Source organism: Papilio xuthus, unplaced genomic scaffold (assembly GCF_000836235.2).
Source record: "Papilio xuthus unplaced genomic scaffold, Pxut_1.1 DF827679.1, whole genome shotgun sequence".
NCBI lineage: Eukaryota > Metazoa > Arthropoda > Insecta > Lepidoptera > Papilionidae > Papilio > Papilio xuthus.
Window position 1 is genome coordinate 1,701,106 of NW_013530970.1, and position 14,685 is coordinate 1,715,790.

Here is a 14,685-nt window from a genome sequence, read left to right on the forward strand (position 1 = left end):
TGATTATAATCTCAGTTATTCATTTCTATTACGTGATTCTAGCGTAGTATTTGGATTGTAGCGTATTGTTAATACGACGTAAAGAAAAAACAATTTAGAAAAAATATAAAAATAAATAGCGAGATAAAATACATCACAAAAAATATCGTGGAATGAATACCAAAGGAAATATATATTTACATGATTTAACTGTATGTACACAAAACGATTGCAGACAAATTGACAAACAAAAACATTTACACACAAACTCGTATAAAAGAGCATTAAGGAAGTACTTATCTGTTTAATTAATAAAATTATAATATAAATTGACATCGGATTAAATATACATGTGACACGACCACGACGTCAACACGCGATACACAATACTTGTATGATTGTTTTTTTTTTAGACATTAGTTAGAATTCTTTGACGCGAATGGCGCGCTTTTCGTTACCAAGTGTCAGATTGATTAGTGAGGGGACATAAACGTTGATATTTTAATTAGGCTAGTGTTGTGCCAGTAAACCGGCAGTGTCGGATTTTCTTCCTAACAATATGTATTTTACTAAAACCGCCTATACACTATAACGGTTTTTAGTTGTACTGAAGACACATTTAGTTAAAATGAGGGAAAGTCGACGCCATCTTGACGACTCATAAGTTTTGCGCAAACTTAAGGCACTATAACATTCTGTGGAAATATATTCACAAAAACTAATTATCTCTCTCTCTTTAAATAAAAAATAAAGACAGCAATATGTCTATTTAATTAGTGAAATTTTCAGGTCAATGTTCATTTACTATTAAATGAGAGTTTAATTCTTTAACGTTGGAAAGCGTATAAGTTGTAAATTTCCGAACATTTTAGCTCTGAATAGCACACGAGTTGGTGCGTAGAACACAATGTTAGTTAATGCGGGGAGAAGGACACTGCGCAGCTGAGATTAGCCGGCAAAAATATTAAAATGGTCAATATGATACTTGTATCGTGTGCGGTGCCGTGGGTCAGTGTATGGATGTGTATGTATGGAGCTAGTTAGCTAGAATATATCTGGGCAGTCGGCCCAGTCTGCGCGCGTCTTGCAGTCCCAGTAGCGGTGCGTGTAGAGATGACGCAGATGTGGTTGTCCGGGCGCGGCCGCGCGCGTGAACCACACCGGCTTTGGAGGGTCCGGCGCGGGCGCTCCGCTCGCCGCAGCCGCCTGCAAACGTTCAATTATAAAATACTAGCTTTCGCCCGCGACTCCGAACTAAAAAACAAATAATTAATGTGTGTGCCAAACTATGTTCTCCATGTATGCAAAATTTCAGCAGGACTTCACGAAACCGTTCTGGAGGTACCTACAAACATCCATCCATCCAAACATTCGCATTATAAATAGTAAGACACAGCCTAGAAGAACACATAGACTCTCCATGATTCCGGCAATATGTACGATTTCCTTTATTTTTTCAATTTCTTTTTAAAAATATATTGGACAAGTACAAGTACCTCTGCAGCGGCTTCGAGTTCCCGTCGCTTGGCGCGCTGCTTCTCCTCGAGGCGCAGCTTCTCCGCGTTAGCATCATCCCACAGACCTTCCTCCATGAGACGCTGGTCAGGTCTCCGGCGCGAGTCTGTCGGCGCCACACCCTCCTCCGGCTCGTTCAGCTGCGCCGCCAGCAGCGTGTAGTTGTACCATCTGTGCACACAACTTGCATTTACTTCACAACTACTAGTAAATTCATACCTAAAGATCATTAATAAAAATTGAAAAATTTGTTAGTAAATGAAGAAAAAAATTATACAATAGAAAGAAAATGACCGCCGAAATCAAAGATTTTTTACTAATAGGCACCAATTCTAATTTTTCACAATTATAAGTGGATACCAAGTCAGCATTTGACTTGAAAACTGCGAGTCCTTGGTTCATATTCCATGTACCAATGTGTTTTTCGATTTACATATTTCAATTTATTCAAATTTCTTACTGTGAAGGAAAACATCCGAGATGCAACCTGCATACATCTAAGAAGAAATTCAAAGATATGTGCCAAGTCAACCCGCACTGGGCCAGCGTGATTGACCTTGCCACCTAACTTAAGCTAGGCTCCGAGTCCTTCAGTGAGGAAGTATAGTGAGCTGATGATGAAGAACTAGAGTCCACCAAACTTTGTTGTATATTACGTACTTTTCGGAGTCTGGTGGTGCAGGAATGCGGTCCCAGGCGAGGACAAACTTGCCAGTCTTGCAGACGGTGTTGTCTGCGGAGGCGCTGGTGACTGGCGCCACCTCTACCCGGCTGTCCCAGTGCCCTTGCAGCACGTAGCGCGGCTGACAAACAACACATACATATTAGGAATAAAATAAAAATATCACCATGATATTATATTTACCACAAACTACAAAAATATATATATATATATATACAAACTACTTTGTAGATTGTTGTCATAGCAAAGACTTCACAATAACTCAAAAATAAGTCTAATCTTGGAAAAACTGAAGAAGGCACACATTAAAAAAATGCTAGAAAGACGAATAATTTTTTAAAGATGACAGCCCTCTCTGGACTAGCGCCACCTACTTAAAACATTCAGTTTTTGTCTTAATTAAAATGTCATTTGTGTTATTCCTTCTCCTGTTAACTTGTTAATCACATTATCTTGTCTATGAAATATTAAAATGTCAATAAACATACCACACCCTGAGGATCCTTGATGACACCGGTGACTTTGCGCTGCGTGTCCTTGCTGAAGTATCCATATGCATGATACTTGAGATGTGCCACATATCCTGCAGCAGCGCCGGCCTCACCCGCGATGTCCATATCTCCGTGATGGTCCATCCACAGTTTGCCCACTATTATATTGTGCACTGTAGTCGTTACCTGAAAAGTATTAAAAAAAGGACTTACTAATCTATATGTTTTCCCAGATTATGTTCTACATCTATATCAATTTTTAGCAGGATCTATGTAGCCGTTCTGAATATCCTTCCAACAAACATCCATCCATACATCCAAACATTCGTATTTATCACATTAGTAAGATATACAATACATATATGAGTGAACAATTCAAATGTTTGTTTAATCGTTAAAATCTGAAAGCGTGAAGTCCTTTACAATTAAAAAAGGCCGCGGAAACTTACTAAATCATTGGCTGTACGCGAGCGCGAGATTTATTTAAGTTTTAAAACAATATTAAATAAAGCCTATATTATTTAACATTCTAAAGGTGACATAATTTAAATAATTGGTCAAGTAATTTTGAATTAATTTATTACAGTAACCATTTTTTTCTTTTAACTAATTAATGTAGTGGTTTTTAATTTGTTTATAATCAAATAGTGAGAGACAAAAGCAATGTATACCTTTCTCCATGTGTACTTGTTGCCGGAGTTGAGGAACATGGCGGAGGCGCCACCGAGCGGGATGACCTGCAGGTACTTGCCGCGGAACTTGGTGGTCATTGTGAACTCCTGCCAGCACTGCCACCCCGCCGCACCCTCGCAGAACTGCGCCACCATCGGCGGGTGGTGCGACACCTGCAACAACACATACCTTACTATCACTACCTTTCACTGACAAATCTAATTAGCAAGGAATTTAAAAAAAAAACTTAATTAGTAGACCGAGTTCTAGATTATCGAGATGGCTTTAGTTGTTCTGGTGATACCTACAAACATCCATACATCCAAAATATTTTTTTTTTTAACTTTGACAAAGAGTATCGAATGGAATACAAGCCATTTAAAATATCCTACTGACATAAAAGTACATATAGTAGAAACTCCTTAATAATACGAAAAAAATATTGTTTTTATATTTAACCAATAATGGTTATGGCAACACAAAATGGTAGATCCCAAACTAACATTTATTTTTTTCAGGTTGAAGGTTTTTACATTATTAAATTGCTTCTCATTATATTTGATATCATTATAAAATATGTATATAATATGAAGATATTATGTATTTATACTAACTTGTTCAGAGATACACCGCCAGCCCAGGTCAGACATTCGATCACACTCGTAAGTCTCACCCAGTAGAGGATTGAATGGTTTATTTGTCCTGGAACAAATTTAAAGGTTAAATATTGCTCAAATCATCATCTCCAAGCCACCATAAAGTTTGTATTGATTTTTGATTTATTTGGTATATGTGTATTTATCCCTTCCTACTTTTTTCCAATTAAAAATGTATGGGAAGGTGAAGTAAATTTGACGGAGATATACAACCCAACTCTTGGCTCAGAAGTCAAGCACTTGACTTGCAATATGCAGGTCCTGGGTTAGAACCCCACCATGTACCAATGTGTTTTTTTCATTTCCGATTTACATATGAACATTTATTCGACGTTCTTACGATGAAGGAAAACATCGTTATGTTATCTGCACATATCGGAGAAGAAATTCAAAGATATGTGTAAAGTCAACCGACCCACACTTGGCCAGTGTGGTTGACTATGGCCTAGTCACCCCTAACTTAGGGTAGCCTCCGCATCCTTTAGTCTAATTATTAAAAAATAATTACAGACTTCTACTTCACTAAGTTCAAGTTAAGTCACGTGCTCATTTACAACCATCATTTATAAAAAATGAATAGAAATCTTACCTGTTAGATGTAGTAGCAAATGAAGAGACAGTGAATGCAGCCACATATGCGAGCTGGTGCGCCGGGTCTGAGAACGTGGCTGCCTGGTCGAGGATGCTGGAGTACTCGTAGTCCTCTGTCAGCCGCTGCAGCATCGACAGCGGCTCACTGAAGTTCACAGGAATTGGAATCTTCGATAGATCCTTACCTGGAACATGGGTAATATTAATAATTAACACATTAAATGCTGCTTGATACAAAAAATATATGTTCAATAATTAAGATGCTTACATATTAAAGTTAACTTGTTAGATAAGTCTGTGGCATTGAAGGTGTTAACTTACATTTGGCAAAACAACTCTGTTGATTCTCCTACATTCTTATCATGAGTCTTCAAACACTGTTGTTAAAACACTAGTTAAAAACAATTCAATGTGTTTTTATACATTTCTCAGTGCAAACTTGGTGTTTTTTTTACTAATATTATAAATGCGAATGTTTAGATGGATGTTTTTTTGAAGATATCTCTACAACGGCTGCACGGATCTGACTGAAATCTGGCATAGATGTAGAACATAGTCTGAACACAACCTACTTATTAAGTTTGTTTTAAACTCCGCCCCAACGGAGTCGTGGGTGACTGCTAATCGTCGATATAAATGAAAGTCGTGTTTGTATAACTCATGGACGGCTGAACCGATTTGGTTGAAAGTTGGTGTTGACGTAGCTTGGAACCAGGAGATGGACATAGGATACTGCGGACAGAGTGGAGGACAAAGCAAGTCAACAATAAAATGAATACTGACCTATACAATTCTTCATGATAGACCATAAACTTAAAGGGTAGTTAGGTTTGTCAGGGACGCGCACACGTCGCGGGTGACCGTCCACCGTACTCACCGACACTTCTGATACGTGCGGCTGGAATTTATACAACAATATTAAAATACTATTAAAGCAGAATTAAAAAAAAAAGCCCACAACAGATCCACGTGCATTAGCTACCTTCCCATCAAAATCGGTCCTCCCGTTCCGAAGATTACCCGAAACAAACGAGGCCTTGCGAACAGACATACAGAAAAAGATTCAAAAAAGACAAAGCAAATCCCTATGCATTCGTTCTTTAAGTCAATCGCTGACTCAGTGAGGATTGGTTGAATTTGTTCTTAGATATATGCAAGTTGCATCACGATATCTGAGGACGGCGCAGAACTCTCGTTAAGGTTAGCCTGACAATAACATTATGTAAAAATATATAGTATTCTTACATAATATATGTAAACAATTATGTTATATTTCACGTTAACATTCAGTTTATTTATAATTATGAGATTATTTCCTTAATTTGTGCAACGTGATTTTCCATATAAATATTAATTATGATTAATCATTTAATATAAAATTAATTTGCCTGTTATAAGCATAATAAAAATCTATATTAATACTAGCTGTCGCCCGCGACTTCGTCCGCGCGGGATGTTGGCCGATTCTCAGACCTACTCAATATGCTCACAAAATTTCATGAGAATCGGTGAAGCCGTTTCGGAGGAGTATGTGAACGAAAATTGTGACACGAGAATTTTATATTTTATATTTATAAGATTATTAAGAAGAAAAAATCTGATTGTATCCAATAAGCACCAAAACCAACAAACTTATTTGAAAAATTCTTTCACCATTGTTAAGCTACACTAAATCTTTTTAATACCGCAGACGAAGTTGCGGGCAACTGCTAGTATAAGTTTTGGATTATTTGCAGACTTATTGTATGATACATTTAGCTATCGGACGACGCACTGGCTGACGTTTCCGCCCTTTGTGCGACGTCATTCGGATTTGCTTTGTTATCGTTATGCAAACAAACATATCTCCCAACAAGTCTTATTGTGGAGAATCACTTCTCAATTATGTGAACATTGTTGTCTCCATTTTCTTTCAATGTATGAGAGAGACGAAATAGATGTAATGTTTAAAATTCATTCATTCATCAGCTCACTATACATCTCCACTGAGGGACTAGCCTACCCTAAGTTAAGGGTGATTAGGCCATAGTCAACCATGCTATCCCAGTGCGGGTTAACTTCACACATATCTTTGAATTTCTTCTCAGATATTTGCAGGTAGCATAACGATGTTTTCCTTCACCGTAAGAACGTCGGATAAATGTACATATGTAAATCGGAAATCGAAAAAGACATTGGTACTTGACGGGATTCGAACCCAGGTCCTGCAGATTGCAAGTCAAGTGCTTGACCCCTAAGCCACCGGTGTTTAAAATATCTTTAGGAATATTAGTCACTAAATATTGTTTTTTATTTCCTTTCCTGTCTACAAATATTATATCAGATAACATAATACAATCTGTATATATCTGGATCATCTTGTCATCTATAAAATTAATAAAACCGGTGCCTGTACCTAATATCGAGAAAAAAAACATTCCGCGAACTTAATGTATTTGCGCTGCCTATATATAATGAAAAAATATTTTTTTTGTCTGTCAGCAAATCCGATTATGTTTTGGGTAATATCCAAAACTGATTGCCTTAACTTCATAGGCTGTAGATAAGAAGGCAGCTGCATGGCACATTATCAGTCACAATTAAAACATGTATCATTTTAAAGAGCATGACATGTTGTTATACAAGAGGTTAGTGGAAACATATCAACATACCCATATTTTGATATTCTGTTCCTTGTTGTCCAGTTGTTTGTTTTCCATTGTGTCATTATCAGGGCTCACTTCTGTACCGCCCATGTTGTTGTCTGCACGACCTTTGTCTTCTACAAATATTACCTGAAATTAACATTTTATAAACAAATATTAATCATATTCTACTACTTTAATATAAGAGTACAAAAACAGATTGACTCCCTTTTAATATACATGCATAGTATTGGAAGTAAATGGATTACAATTGCTAAGCAAATTAATAACAAAGCAAAAAAGACATTATTCATCATATGTCAAACTGATAACTTTTCCAATTAAACTTCTATTGAACAAATCCATAAAAATTTAATTTCTAATACATTAAAAGCGAAATAATTAATTGGTTATTTACAATATGATTTTTACCCAACTTAATGTGTTACGACGTTGTACAAGCTGTTGAACGGGTAGACTACAACTGTCGTAATACATGTATCAATACATCCCCACCCCTTTCATTCACTTTCACAAAACAGAGACAACACATATAAATAAAATTCAGTGTAAACAAACATTTAGACTAACCTGTTGCGTTTCAGTCACAGTTTCACCTTCAGATTCGTCAGAGCTCTCTCCGCTTTTAACTTTATTTTTCCTATTTACCTGTAACGTGAACAATGATATTCTAATGCATTACAACCATTACCAACATTTAATTAACACAATGAACGCTAAGTGTAGTTTAGTCAATACATAAGTTATGATTTGATATTATACATACAGGCACTTTGATTACAAACGATGTCTTATCGTCCATAGCAGTGCTGACCCCCTCTTCCACAGCATCAAAAAATTCATGATCCTCATCCTCTGTTTCGTTACCCTGTCCTGTACTGTTACCACCTGTTGATAATATATATTTAATTTACTAGGTTCTTTTAGTTGGTGAAGCCATGGAGGAGCGCAAAAACGAACCCGTAGCCCCTCTACCATGAATAGGAGGAATTAGAGTTGATTTAGTGGATATGATCCCTACCAGGGAGACAATCCCATATAACTACATTGTCAAAAAAGGTTCTCTTAGTTCTGTTTTATGTGTTCTGTGTTATCTTTAAGCACTTACATTACCAGGCCTCAGTAATATATTATAAATATACATAGAAAATTTAAAAATTTATAAGTCTATCTGTACCACTATGACACTTTGGAGATTTTAATTGTTATAAATTGGTAGATCCATTTAGACTGCATGTCACAATGAAATAGACATAAACACACCTTTACATACCCACAAATTACGTTTTTGGTACAATCAAGTTAAAAGCCATTAGAATGTTTTATAATGTTAAGTAAACATTTTGATCTAAATTACGTTAAACTATAGTACTGACTAATTAATACAAATTAAGACATTACATATTTTACATTATATTTTCATTACTTTTTGGTATATTCAAAGAGTAAATAAAAGAAAAAAATCTAACAAACAACTTATGACACAAAGAAATAAATGCAATAAAACAGATAACAAATTAATATTAATAATTACATTGTAGTTTTTAATTAAATGTCTATTAAGATTGTCTTATCTATAGAGCTACAAGAATCTAATGATCATTTTGTTTACAATATTCTACACAAACAAAGAATAAAATGTACATCACTTTGGTTATTTCTTGATGTGTAAAATATATTGTAAATGTAATTAATGAATTGGTTGTAATAATAACTCATATCTTGAATTATTCGATCTGAAAATAACATACTACGATATACTAAAGTATTAGTTACAATTTCTTAAGACAAATTTGTAAACTTTCGGAAAAACGAACAAAATCAGAAAATCACAAAAGGGAATCATCTAGGCTTTTTTTTTTTTACGTATTTACATAGTAGAGTGTGCTTAGTCTTAACATACACCATGCTACTACAATATTTCTGTATGAAAACAAACTAGCCCAACAAGTCATTGGCACTGAATGTGTTGACCAATGTTGTTTTGCAATAAATGATGACACTGCCAATGTCATCATCTTATTAACCAAGCATTGAACTTTCATTTAATTAATTGACATTTGGTAAACGATAACAGATTGAAATATATTAGTAGAAATTCAAGAACACGACATAAAAGTGGAAAACAGGAATAATAAGTCAAAAGAATGAAGTCCTCACATTGCTTTTATAGTTTTTTATTCCCTATGATTATTTCATGACTTACTGTTCATTGTAATCCAAACACAATTGTAACTAAATATAATAAGTTTTCTGCGTAAGGTAAACACAAGGCCAAGATCACTTTATACGCACACAACATAAATACACATAATACAACATACCATTTCATGTAATAACCGAAACTTCGTACCTAACACACGATAATTAAATAAACGAATACGCGTAACAAAGATGATACATCAATTATTACAACAGTTTGAAATTGTAAAGCAACCTTGATGTAAAAATAATTTGAAATAAGTTTAGTCGTACCTTTTAACGTCACTTAGACTTTAAGCTTTTGACACATTTTGTTTGTATTTTGAAGCACTTTTGGATTTTAATTTGTCTTGTTGATAACAAAACAAGGACTTGGTTCGCAAATCGTCCAGCTAATATGACTGATTTGATTTCCGTCACCATGTCACCATCATACCATTTCGTTTGCGATTCCGTTCCGTTTCACGTAAGTCACACGACACTATCACTTTTAATGTTGCCATATATCAAATTCAATTTTACAATTATTATTGTAAGGAAACTTTTTCATTTATAAGTTACACTAGGCTTTCTTTCTTTAAACTAGCTGCAGCTTAGTTATTTTTCATAGAAAATTAGCTAACGTAAAAAATTAAAACGCCGTGTATAGTGGATATAAGCATCAAGATACCGTATCATTTATAACTTCCGTAAAGTAATCGGGTACGCTACTTCCGGGACTTGAATCGAAATCTATTTTTGGTAGTGCCCCATTAACTTTAACCCACTTGCTTCCGTTAAATATGCATTATTATTCATCATTAAATCACTAAATCATAAGTTTACTGCTGGTTTGTTTTTTATAAACATACATACAAAATTTGAATGGTCAGTATTGATGGGTTCTTCTACTGATTTTTCATTGTGTTAATCAATTAGCAAACATCTTCGTAATTCGTAAACAATTGTCACCTGTAGGCTTATAGATGACCCATGTATTTTTTCTTTTATTTTAATGCAGGTTTATTTTTCAATTTCTTCATTGGTCATTCTGTCAAACACATTCCAAGTATGGAAACTAAATTGAGACTAAATAGCCAGTCGGGGGCAATCACGGCAATGATCAATTGAAATCTGACTAATTGATTCGTTCCGTTCTAATTTCATGTGCTTCATGGCAGTGACATCTGTTGACCTATTTGACCGGAGGACAATCTATATGACACTTAAACAAATTTATACCGCGTCTCTTTTCTGGGAATCTTATAAAGTCACTAACTTTATGAAATAATGTTTTAGGTTAAGAGAACAAGTAGTCAGGTTTTCTTTAAGCTGGGTGATAATGAAAGTAAGAAGAAACCATAATAGGCGGCTCAGAAATAGATAATGTACTAGGACAATCATAAAAGCGGACTGAAAGAAATGGTCAAATTATATGAACCTCTGTTCTTATTTTCTCTGTGATTAATGTTAAGACCCAGATAATACGACAAGGTACAGGCTAGCAGAGAAAGGATTAGTATAGATGAGAACACTAAATCTACACAAACATAGTGAACCCCAATTACATCATTCAAGTGTTGTGAAGTTAAATTTGTTATCAGTTAAAGCTGTATAAGACTTTCATTGTGGTTTGTGTCTTATATAAGGTAGTGACGCATAGAGCACAAACTCATCTGATTTAATGTAATTTAGATTAAGGTTTTGGCTTATTTTTTATGGCTGGCAACCTGACTGCCGCCAACTGTATTTGGAGGGAAAATTAAATACAATATAAAATAACTTCTAAAAATATATCAACAATAAACATGAATAATTACACTATAATTAGAAAAAAAAATCAAGCTCTTGTCATTACGCAGTGATCATCATTGGTACTGTTATTACTTATCACCTCTATATTCTTGATAACCATCTTCAATTAAAACTTAACTGGCCTTATCATTTATTTTTTAAAAAGAAAATTTTCGGAACCACATATTTTCCCCCAATAAAGGCTAAAATTAAAAATAACAAGTTAAGTCCAGGCAGACTAAACAAGCTTGTCACAAGAAATGATTAGATAAAATTTGGGTCATGACTCATTCTTAACCCACATTTTATCTTAATGTTATGAATTATTATCAGCGTAGTGACACAACAACACAACATATACATTTTATATTTACACTACATAAATACAAATATAATTTATATCACCGAAACTAGCCCAATGCATTATGGGAAAGCCGTAAATAAGAAATTGAATTGAATTACAATTCAAAGATGTTGTTGTGCTGTTTTATTACATTTTTGTGACCTTGCAGCCCAAATAGGTTGACTAATTTTTATTGACATGTTTAGTATTTATTCTGGTCCAGAGCATCACAGATATATACACATTTTGTTTTGATGAAAGAATTTAAGGGTCATTTTACACTATATACAACCTGCAGTATACTAACCTGTGTGAGGGGTGCTCCTCGCTGTGACTGTCTTCTCTAGGTTGTCGTGCTGTCTGGCCAACTGCTCTACAATCTCTTGCAATCGCATCTTCTGCTCCCTTTCGTGCTGCAGTGCGCGACTCATCCGCGTACTCGACGTGGCCGCTGCACTCATGAACTCCGAACACGCCTTAAAAAATATTATTTGGTCAATTGAAGTAACATAATTATTCTCCTTCTGTGTGTCAGCACCTCCATCGATTAAAGGTAGGCAAAGCATCTGCACTGCCAATGCAGATTTAATGTGACCGCTAGCTTGCCACCATGTATTATAAAAAAGTCTATATAAGGACACACCCCTCATTTATAGATTCTAGATGTAGTACATGGGTCTAATTGTACTCACAATCTCCGCTTTTAATTATTTTTTAGTAGCTTGATAGGGTAATTAATAACTATTAGAAACAAATGATTCTTTAGTGACATTGGTCACTTCTTTGGCAAGGATTTTTTAATAAATAGACAACAAATTTGATTAGATTTATAGCAAATCTAAAACTAGTTTTGCATTAAATATGGTACATAAAATACATTCTTCTGTCTACTTACGTTCATCATAGCATTACATGATATTCTAAACAATGTGGCTCTTTCTGAGACTTGCTTAGTTGTGTCTGTGGGTGGAACTTCCAAGTCAACTAACGACCTTTGCAAGGCTGTACCATGCCTTGCTACGAGTTCAGAACATGTTCTCAAGTCATGGAAACGGGCAGCCAGTTCCCTAGCTATGCCACCAGCATCCTCAGATTCACCTCCTTCTCCACCACCAACTGCTACTTGCCCATCTGACATTTGATCATCATCATCATCTGATTCTTGTGCTCGGCTATAAAAAATAACACTATTTAGAATACCTATTAATTGTATTTATATTGTAATTAAATATACATATAGAATATACATAAAGAAGAAATCTAAAACACAGTCCCCACTTGGGTGACATTTTATTTAAATATCTTATATCATTCCTTAATCAGGACATCCAAATATCAAATCAATCAAGCCAATACTAACATAGCTTTTGCCTTGGCCAGTTCCAAAGCGGTGACCCAACTCTGCCTCTCCACTTCATCGTGGGCCCGAATGTGGAATGTCTGTGTGCCACCATTGCTAATTACAAATGTACACGAATCAGCTGTGTGGATCAATGCACCTAGTAATGATATCGTACCACGACATGTGTGAGCCATTTCCGCTTGATTTCTGAAAAGAAGAAATAAATTAGCAAGTAGTTTTTATGTTGAGTGTACATTACCAACCTTAATGATAATACTAAGGATAATTAAGTGGCCTTTTACATTTGAATGTCTGTAAAAATCTTAATCCAATAAGATTAAGTAGGAATATGTGAAGTGTCTCACAATTAACTTTTTAAAATACCTCAATAATTTTATCGGAATAGAATATGTTTTAGTAAACATAATATAAAATTGTTCTACATTTCTATATTTTTGTTATTAATTGTTTACATCATTTATTATGTCATACTTTTCCTCATATTTTTCATTAACATGTTAGAGTAGTATAGCTTAACTGCAACCTTTTATTTCAAGCTTACAATAAAACATATGGTTTATATGCTGTACAGTTAAAATAATGTGTTGCATAACATTGTATTTCTCTAAAGATAATGGTAAATTATATATTAGAGCTTAGATGTCTTTTACTTTACAACTTAATCTTGTTTAAAATTTATTTGGCAGTCTAATAGTTTTTTATTGTATTTATAGGTTTTGTGTGTATTCAGATTGAATACTATTTTAATATAGAAACAGTTTGCAAATAAAACGTACATTTATTGACGCCAGCTAACATTCTACTTATAGAAAAATAGACAAGGTATTTGATAGAATCCCAAGTTATAGCTAAAAATAGGAAAAACACAAAGTACGTCACAGCAGAACCCCAAAGCAGTACAATACTGCAATATGATACTTCTAAATTTATGATCCTAATTAATGACATCATTATGAAAGTAGCGATACTACAAAAAATTTACAAATTGTTTGAAATTTACCTGTAGTAAGATAATAGTCCATTTGACAACACGAACCATCTTCGTTGATATCCCTTAAGGTAATTAGTCCATTTAAACAGCCAACCCTTCTTTTCGGGATCCCCAGGAGCTGGTTGACCCTTCGGTACAATAACATCCGACATTTTTAAATATAATTTCACTTAGACATAAAAATCATAATATATTTAACCGACCGAGCCACGTCTGTCATCCACCATAATCAGAAAAGTGCAAAGAGTATAAAAAGTATACTATAGAAAGAGGGGCAACTCGCACGAACTCGGATCCACGGCGATTGTGGCGCTCCGTGCGTATAATGGGTGAACTATATTTTTTTTTTGGTACCTATATACGTAGGCACGCATATTTAGCTCACTATAATAATAACTAATAAGTGGGAATCTAATTAATAAAGTTAAAATTGACATTAAATCAATGTTCAAAAATAATATACCCACTTATGTAGTTATTAATATAGTGAGCCGATATCAAGTAGCCTTCTATGAAATACCTCTTTTAAAATGATCCTATTATTGGGGAAATAAAAACAAAATATTGTTATATTTTTGTAGATTTTTTATTATATTTCTACATAACTTAATTTTAAATTAATGCAAGTACATCAATGACTTTCAAGATATCAGCTCAATATTTTAATTTTTAATATATAATATATTTTTGAAAATTACATTACCCGAGGGCTAGTGTGGGCGCCCCACTCTCCTACGTCTGAGCGTGGGCGCCAGGGGGTCGGGGGGGTCAGGGGGTCCGGG

At 34.7% G+C, this 14,685-nt stretch overlaps 1 protein-coding gene across 1 annotated transcript; it reads right to left on the bottom strand.

Annotated features, from left to right (window-relative positions):
- Positions 1 to 470: 470 nt before the first annotated feature.
- Osbp (oxysterol binding protein) lies at positions 471 to 14,141 on the bottom strand. Its single transcript, XM_013311947.1, has 15 exons — positions 13,913 to 14,141; positions 12,910 to 13,098; positions 12,445 to 12,721; positions 11,857 to 12,025; positions 7,998 to 8,119; positions 7,802 to 7,879; positions 7,238 to 7,360; positions 5,370 to 5,484; positions 4,585 to 4,771; positions 3,954 to 4,041; positions 3,339 to 3,512; positions 2,665 to 2,853; positions 2,155 to 2,297; positions 1,476 to 1,665; positions 471 to 1,185 (listed from the first exon to the last, which is right to left on the bottom strand). Exons 1-15 carry the CDS (start codon positions 14,053 to 14,055, stop codon positions 1,024 to 1,026), a joined length of 2,349 nt encoding a protein of 782 aa, XP_013167401.1. The 5' UTR covers positions 14,056 to 14,141; the 3' UTR covers positions 471 to 1,023.
- Positions 14,142 to 14,685: the final 544 nt, after the last annotated feature.

Bases quoted from the DNA above. Each gene is read 5' to 3' on its own strand.
- Osbp (XM_013311947.1), bottom strand. From the start codon at position 14,055: ATGTCGGATGTTATTGTACCGAAGGGTCAACCAGCTCCTGGGGATCCC. The intron at 7,880-7,997 runs GTATGTATAATA...TTCACGTTACAG, and splicing joins CGTTTGTAATCAAAGTGCCT to GTAAATAGGAAAAATAAAGT. The intron at 3,513-3,953 runs GTTAGTATAAAT...GTGTTGTTGCAG, and splicing joins GGCGGTGTATCTCTGAACAA to GTGTCGCACCACCCGCCGAT.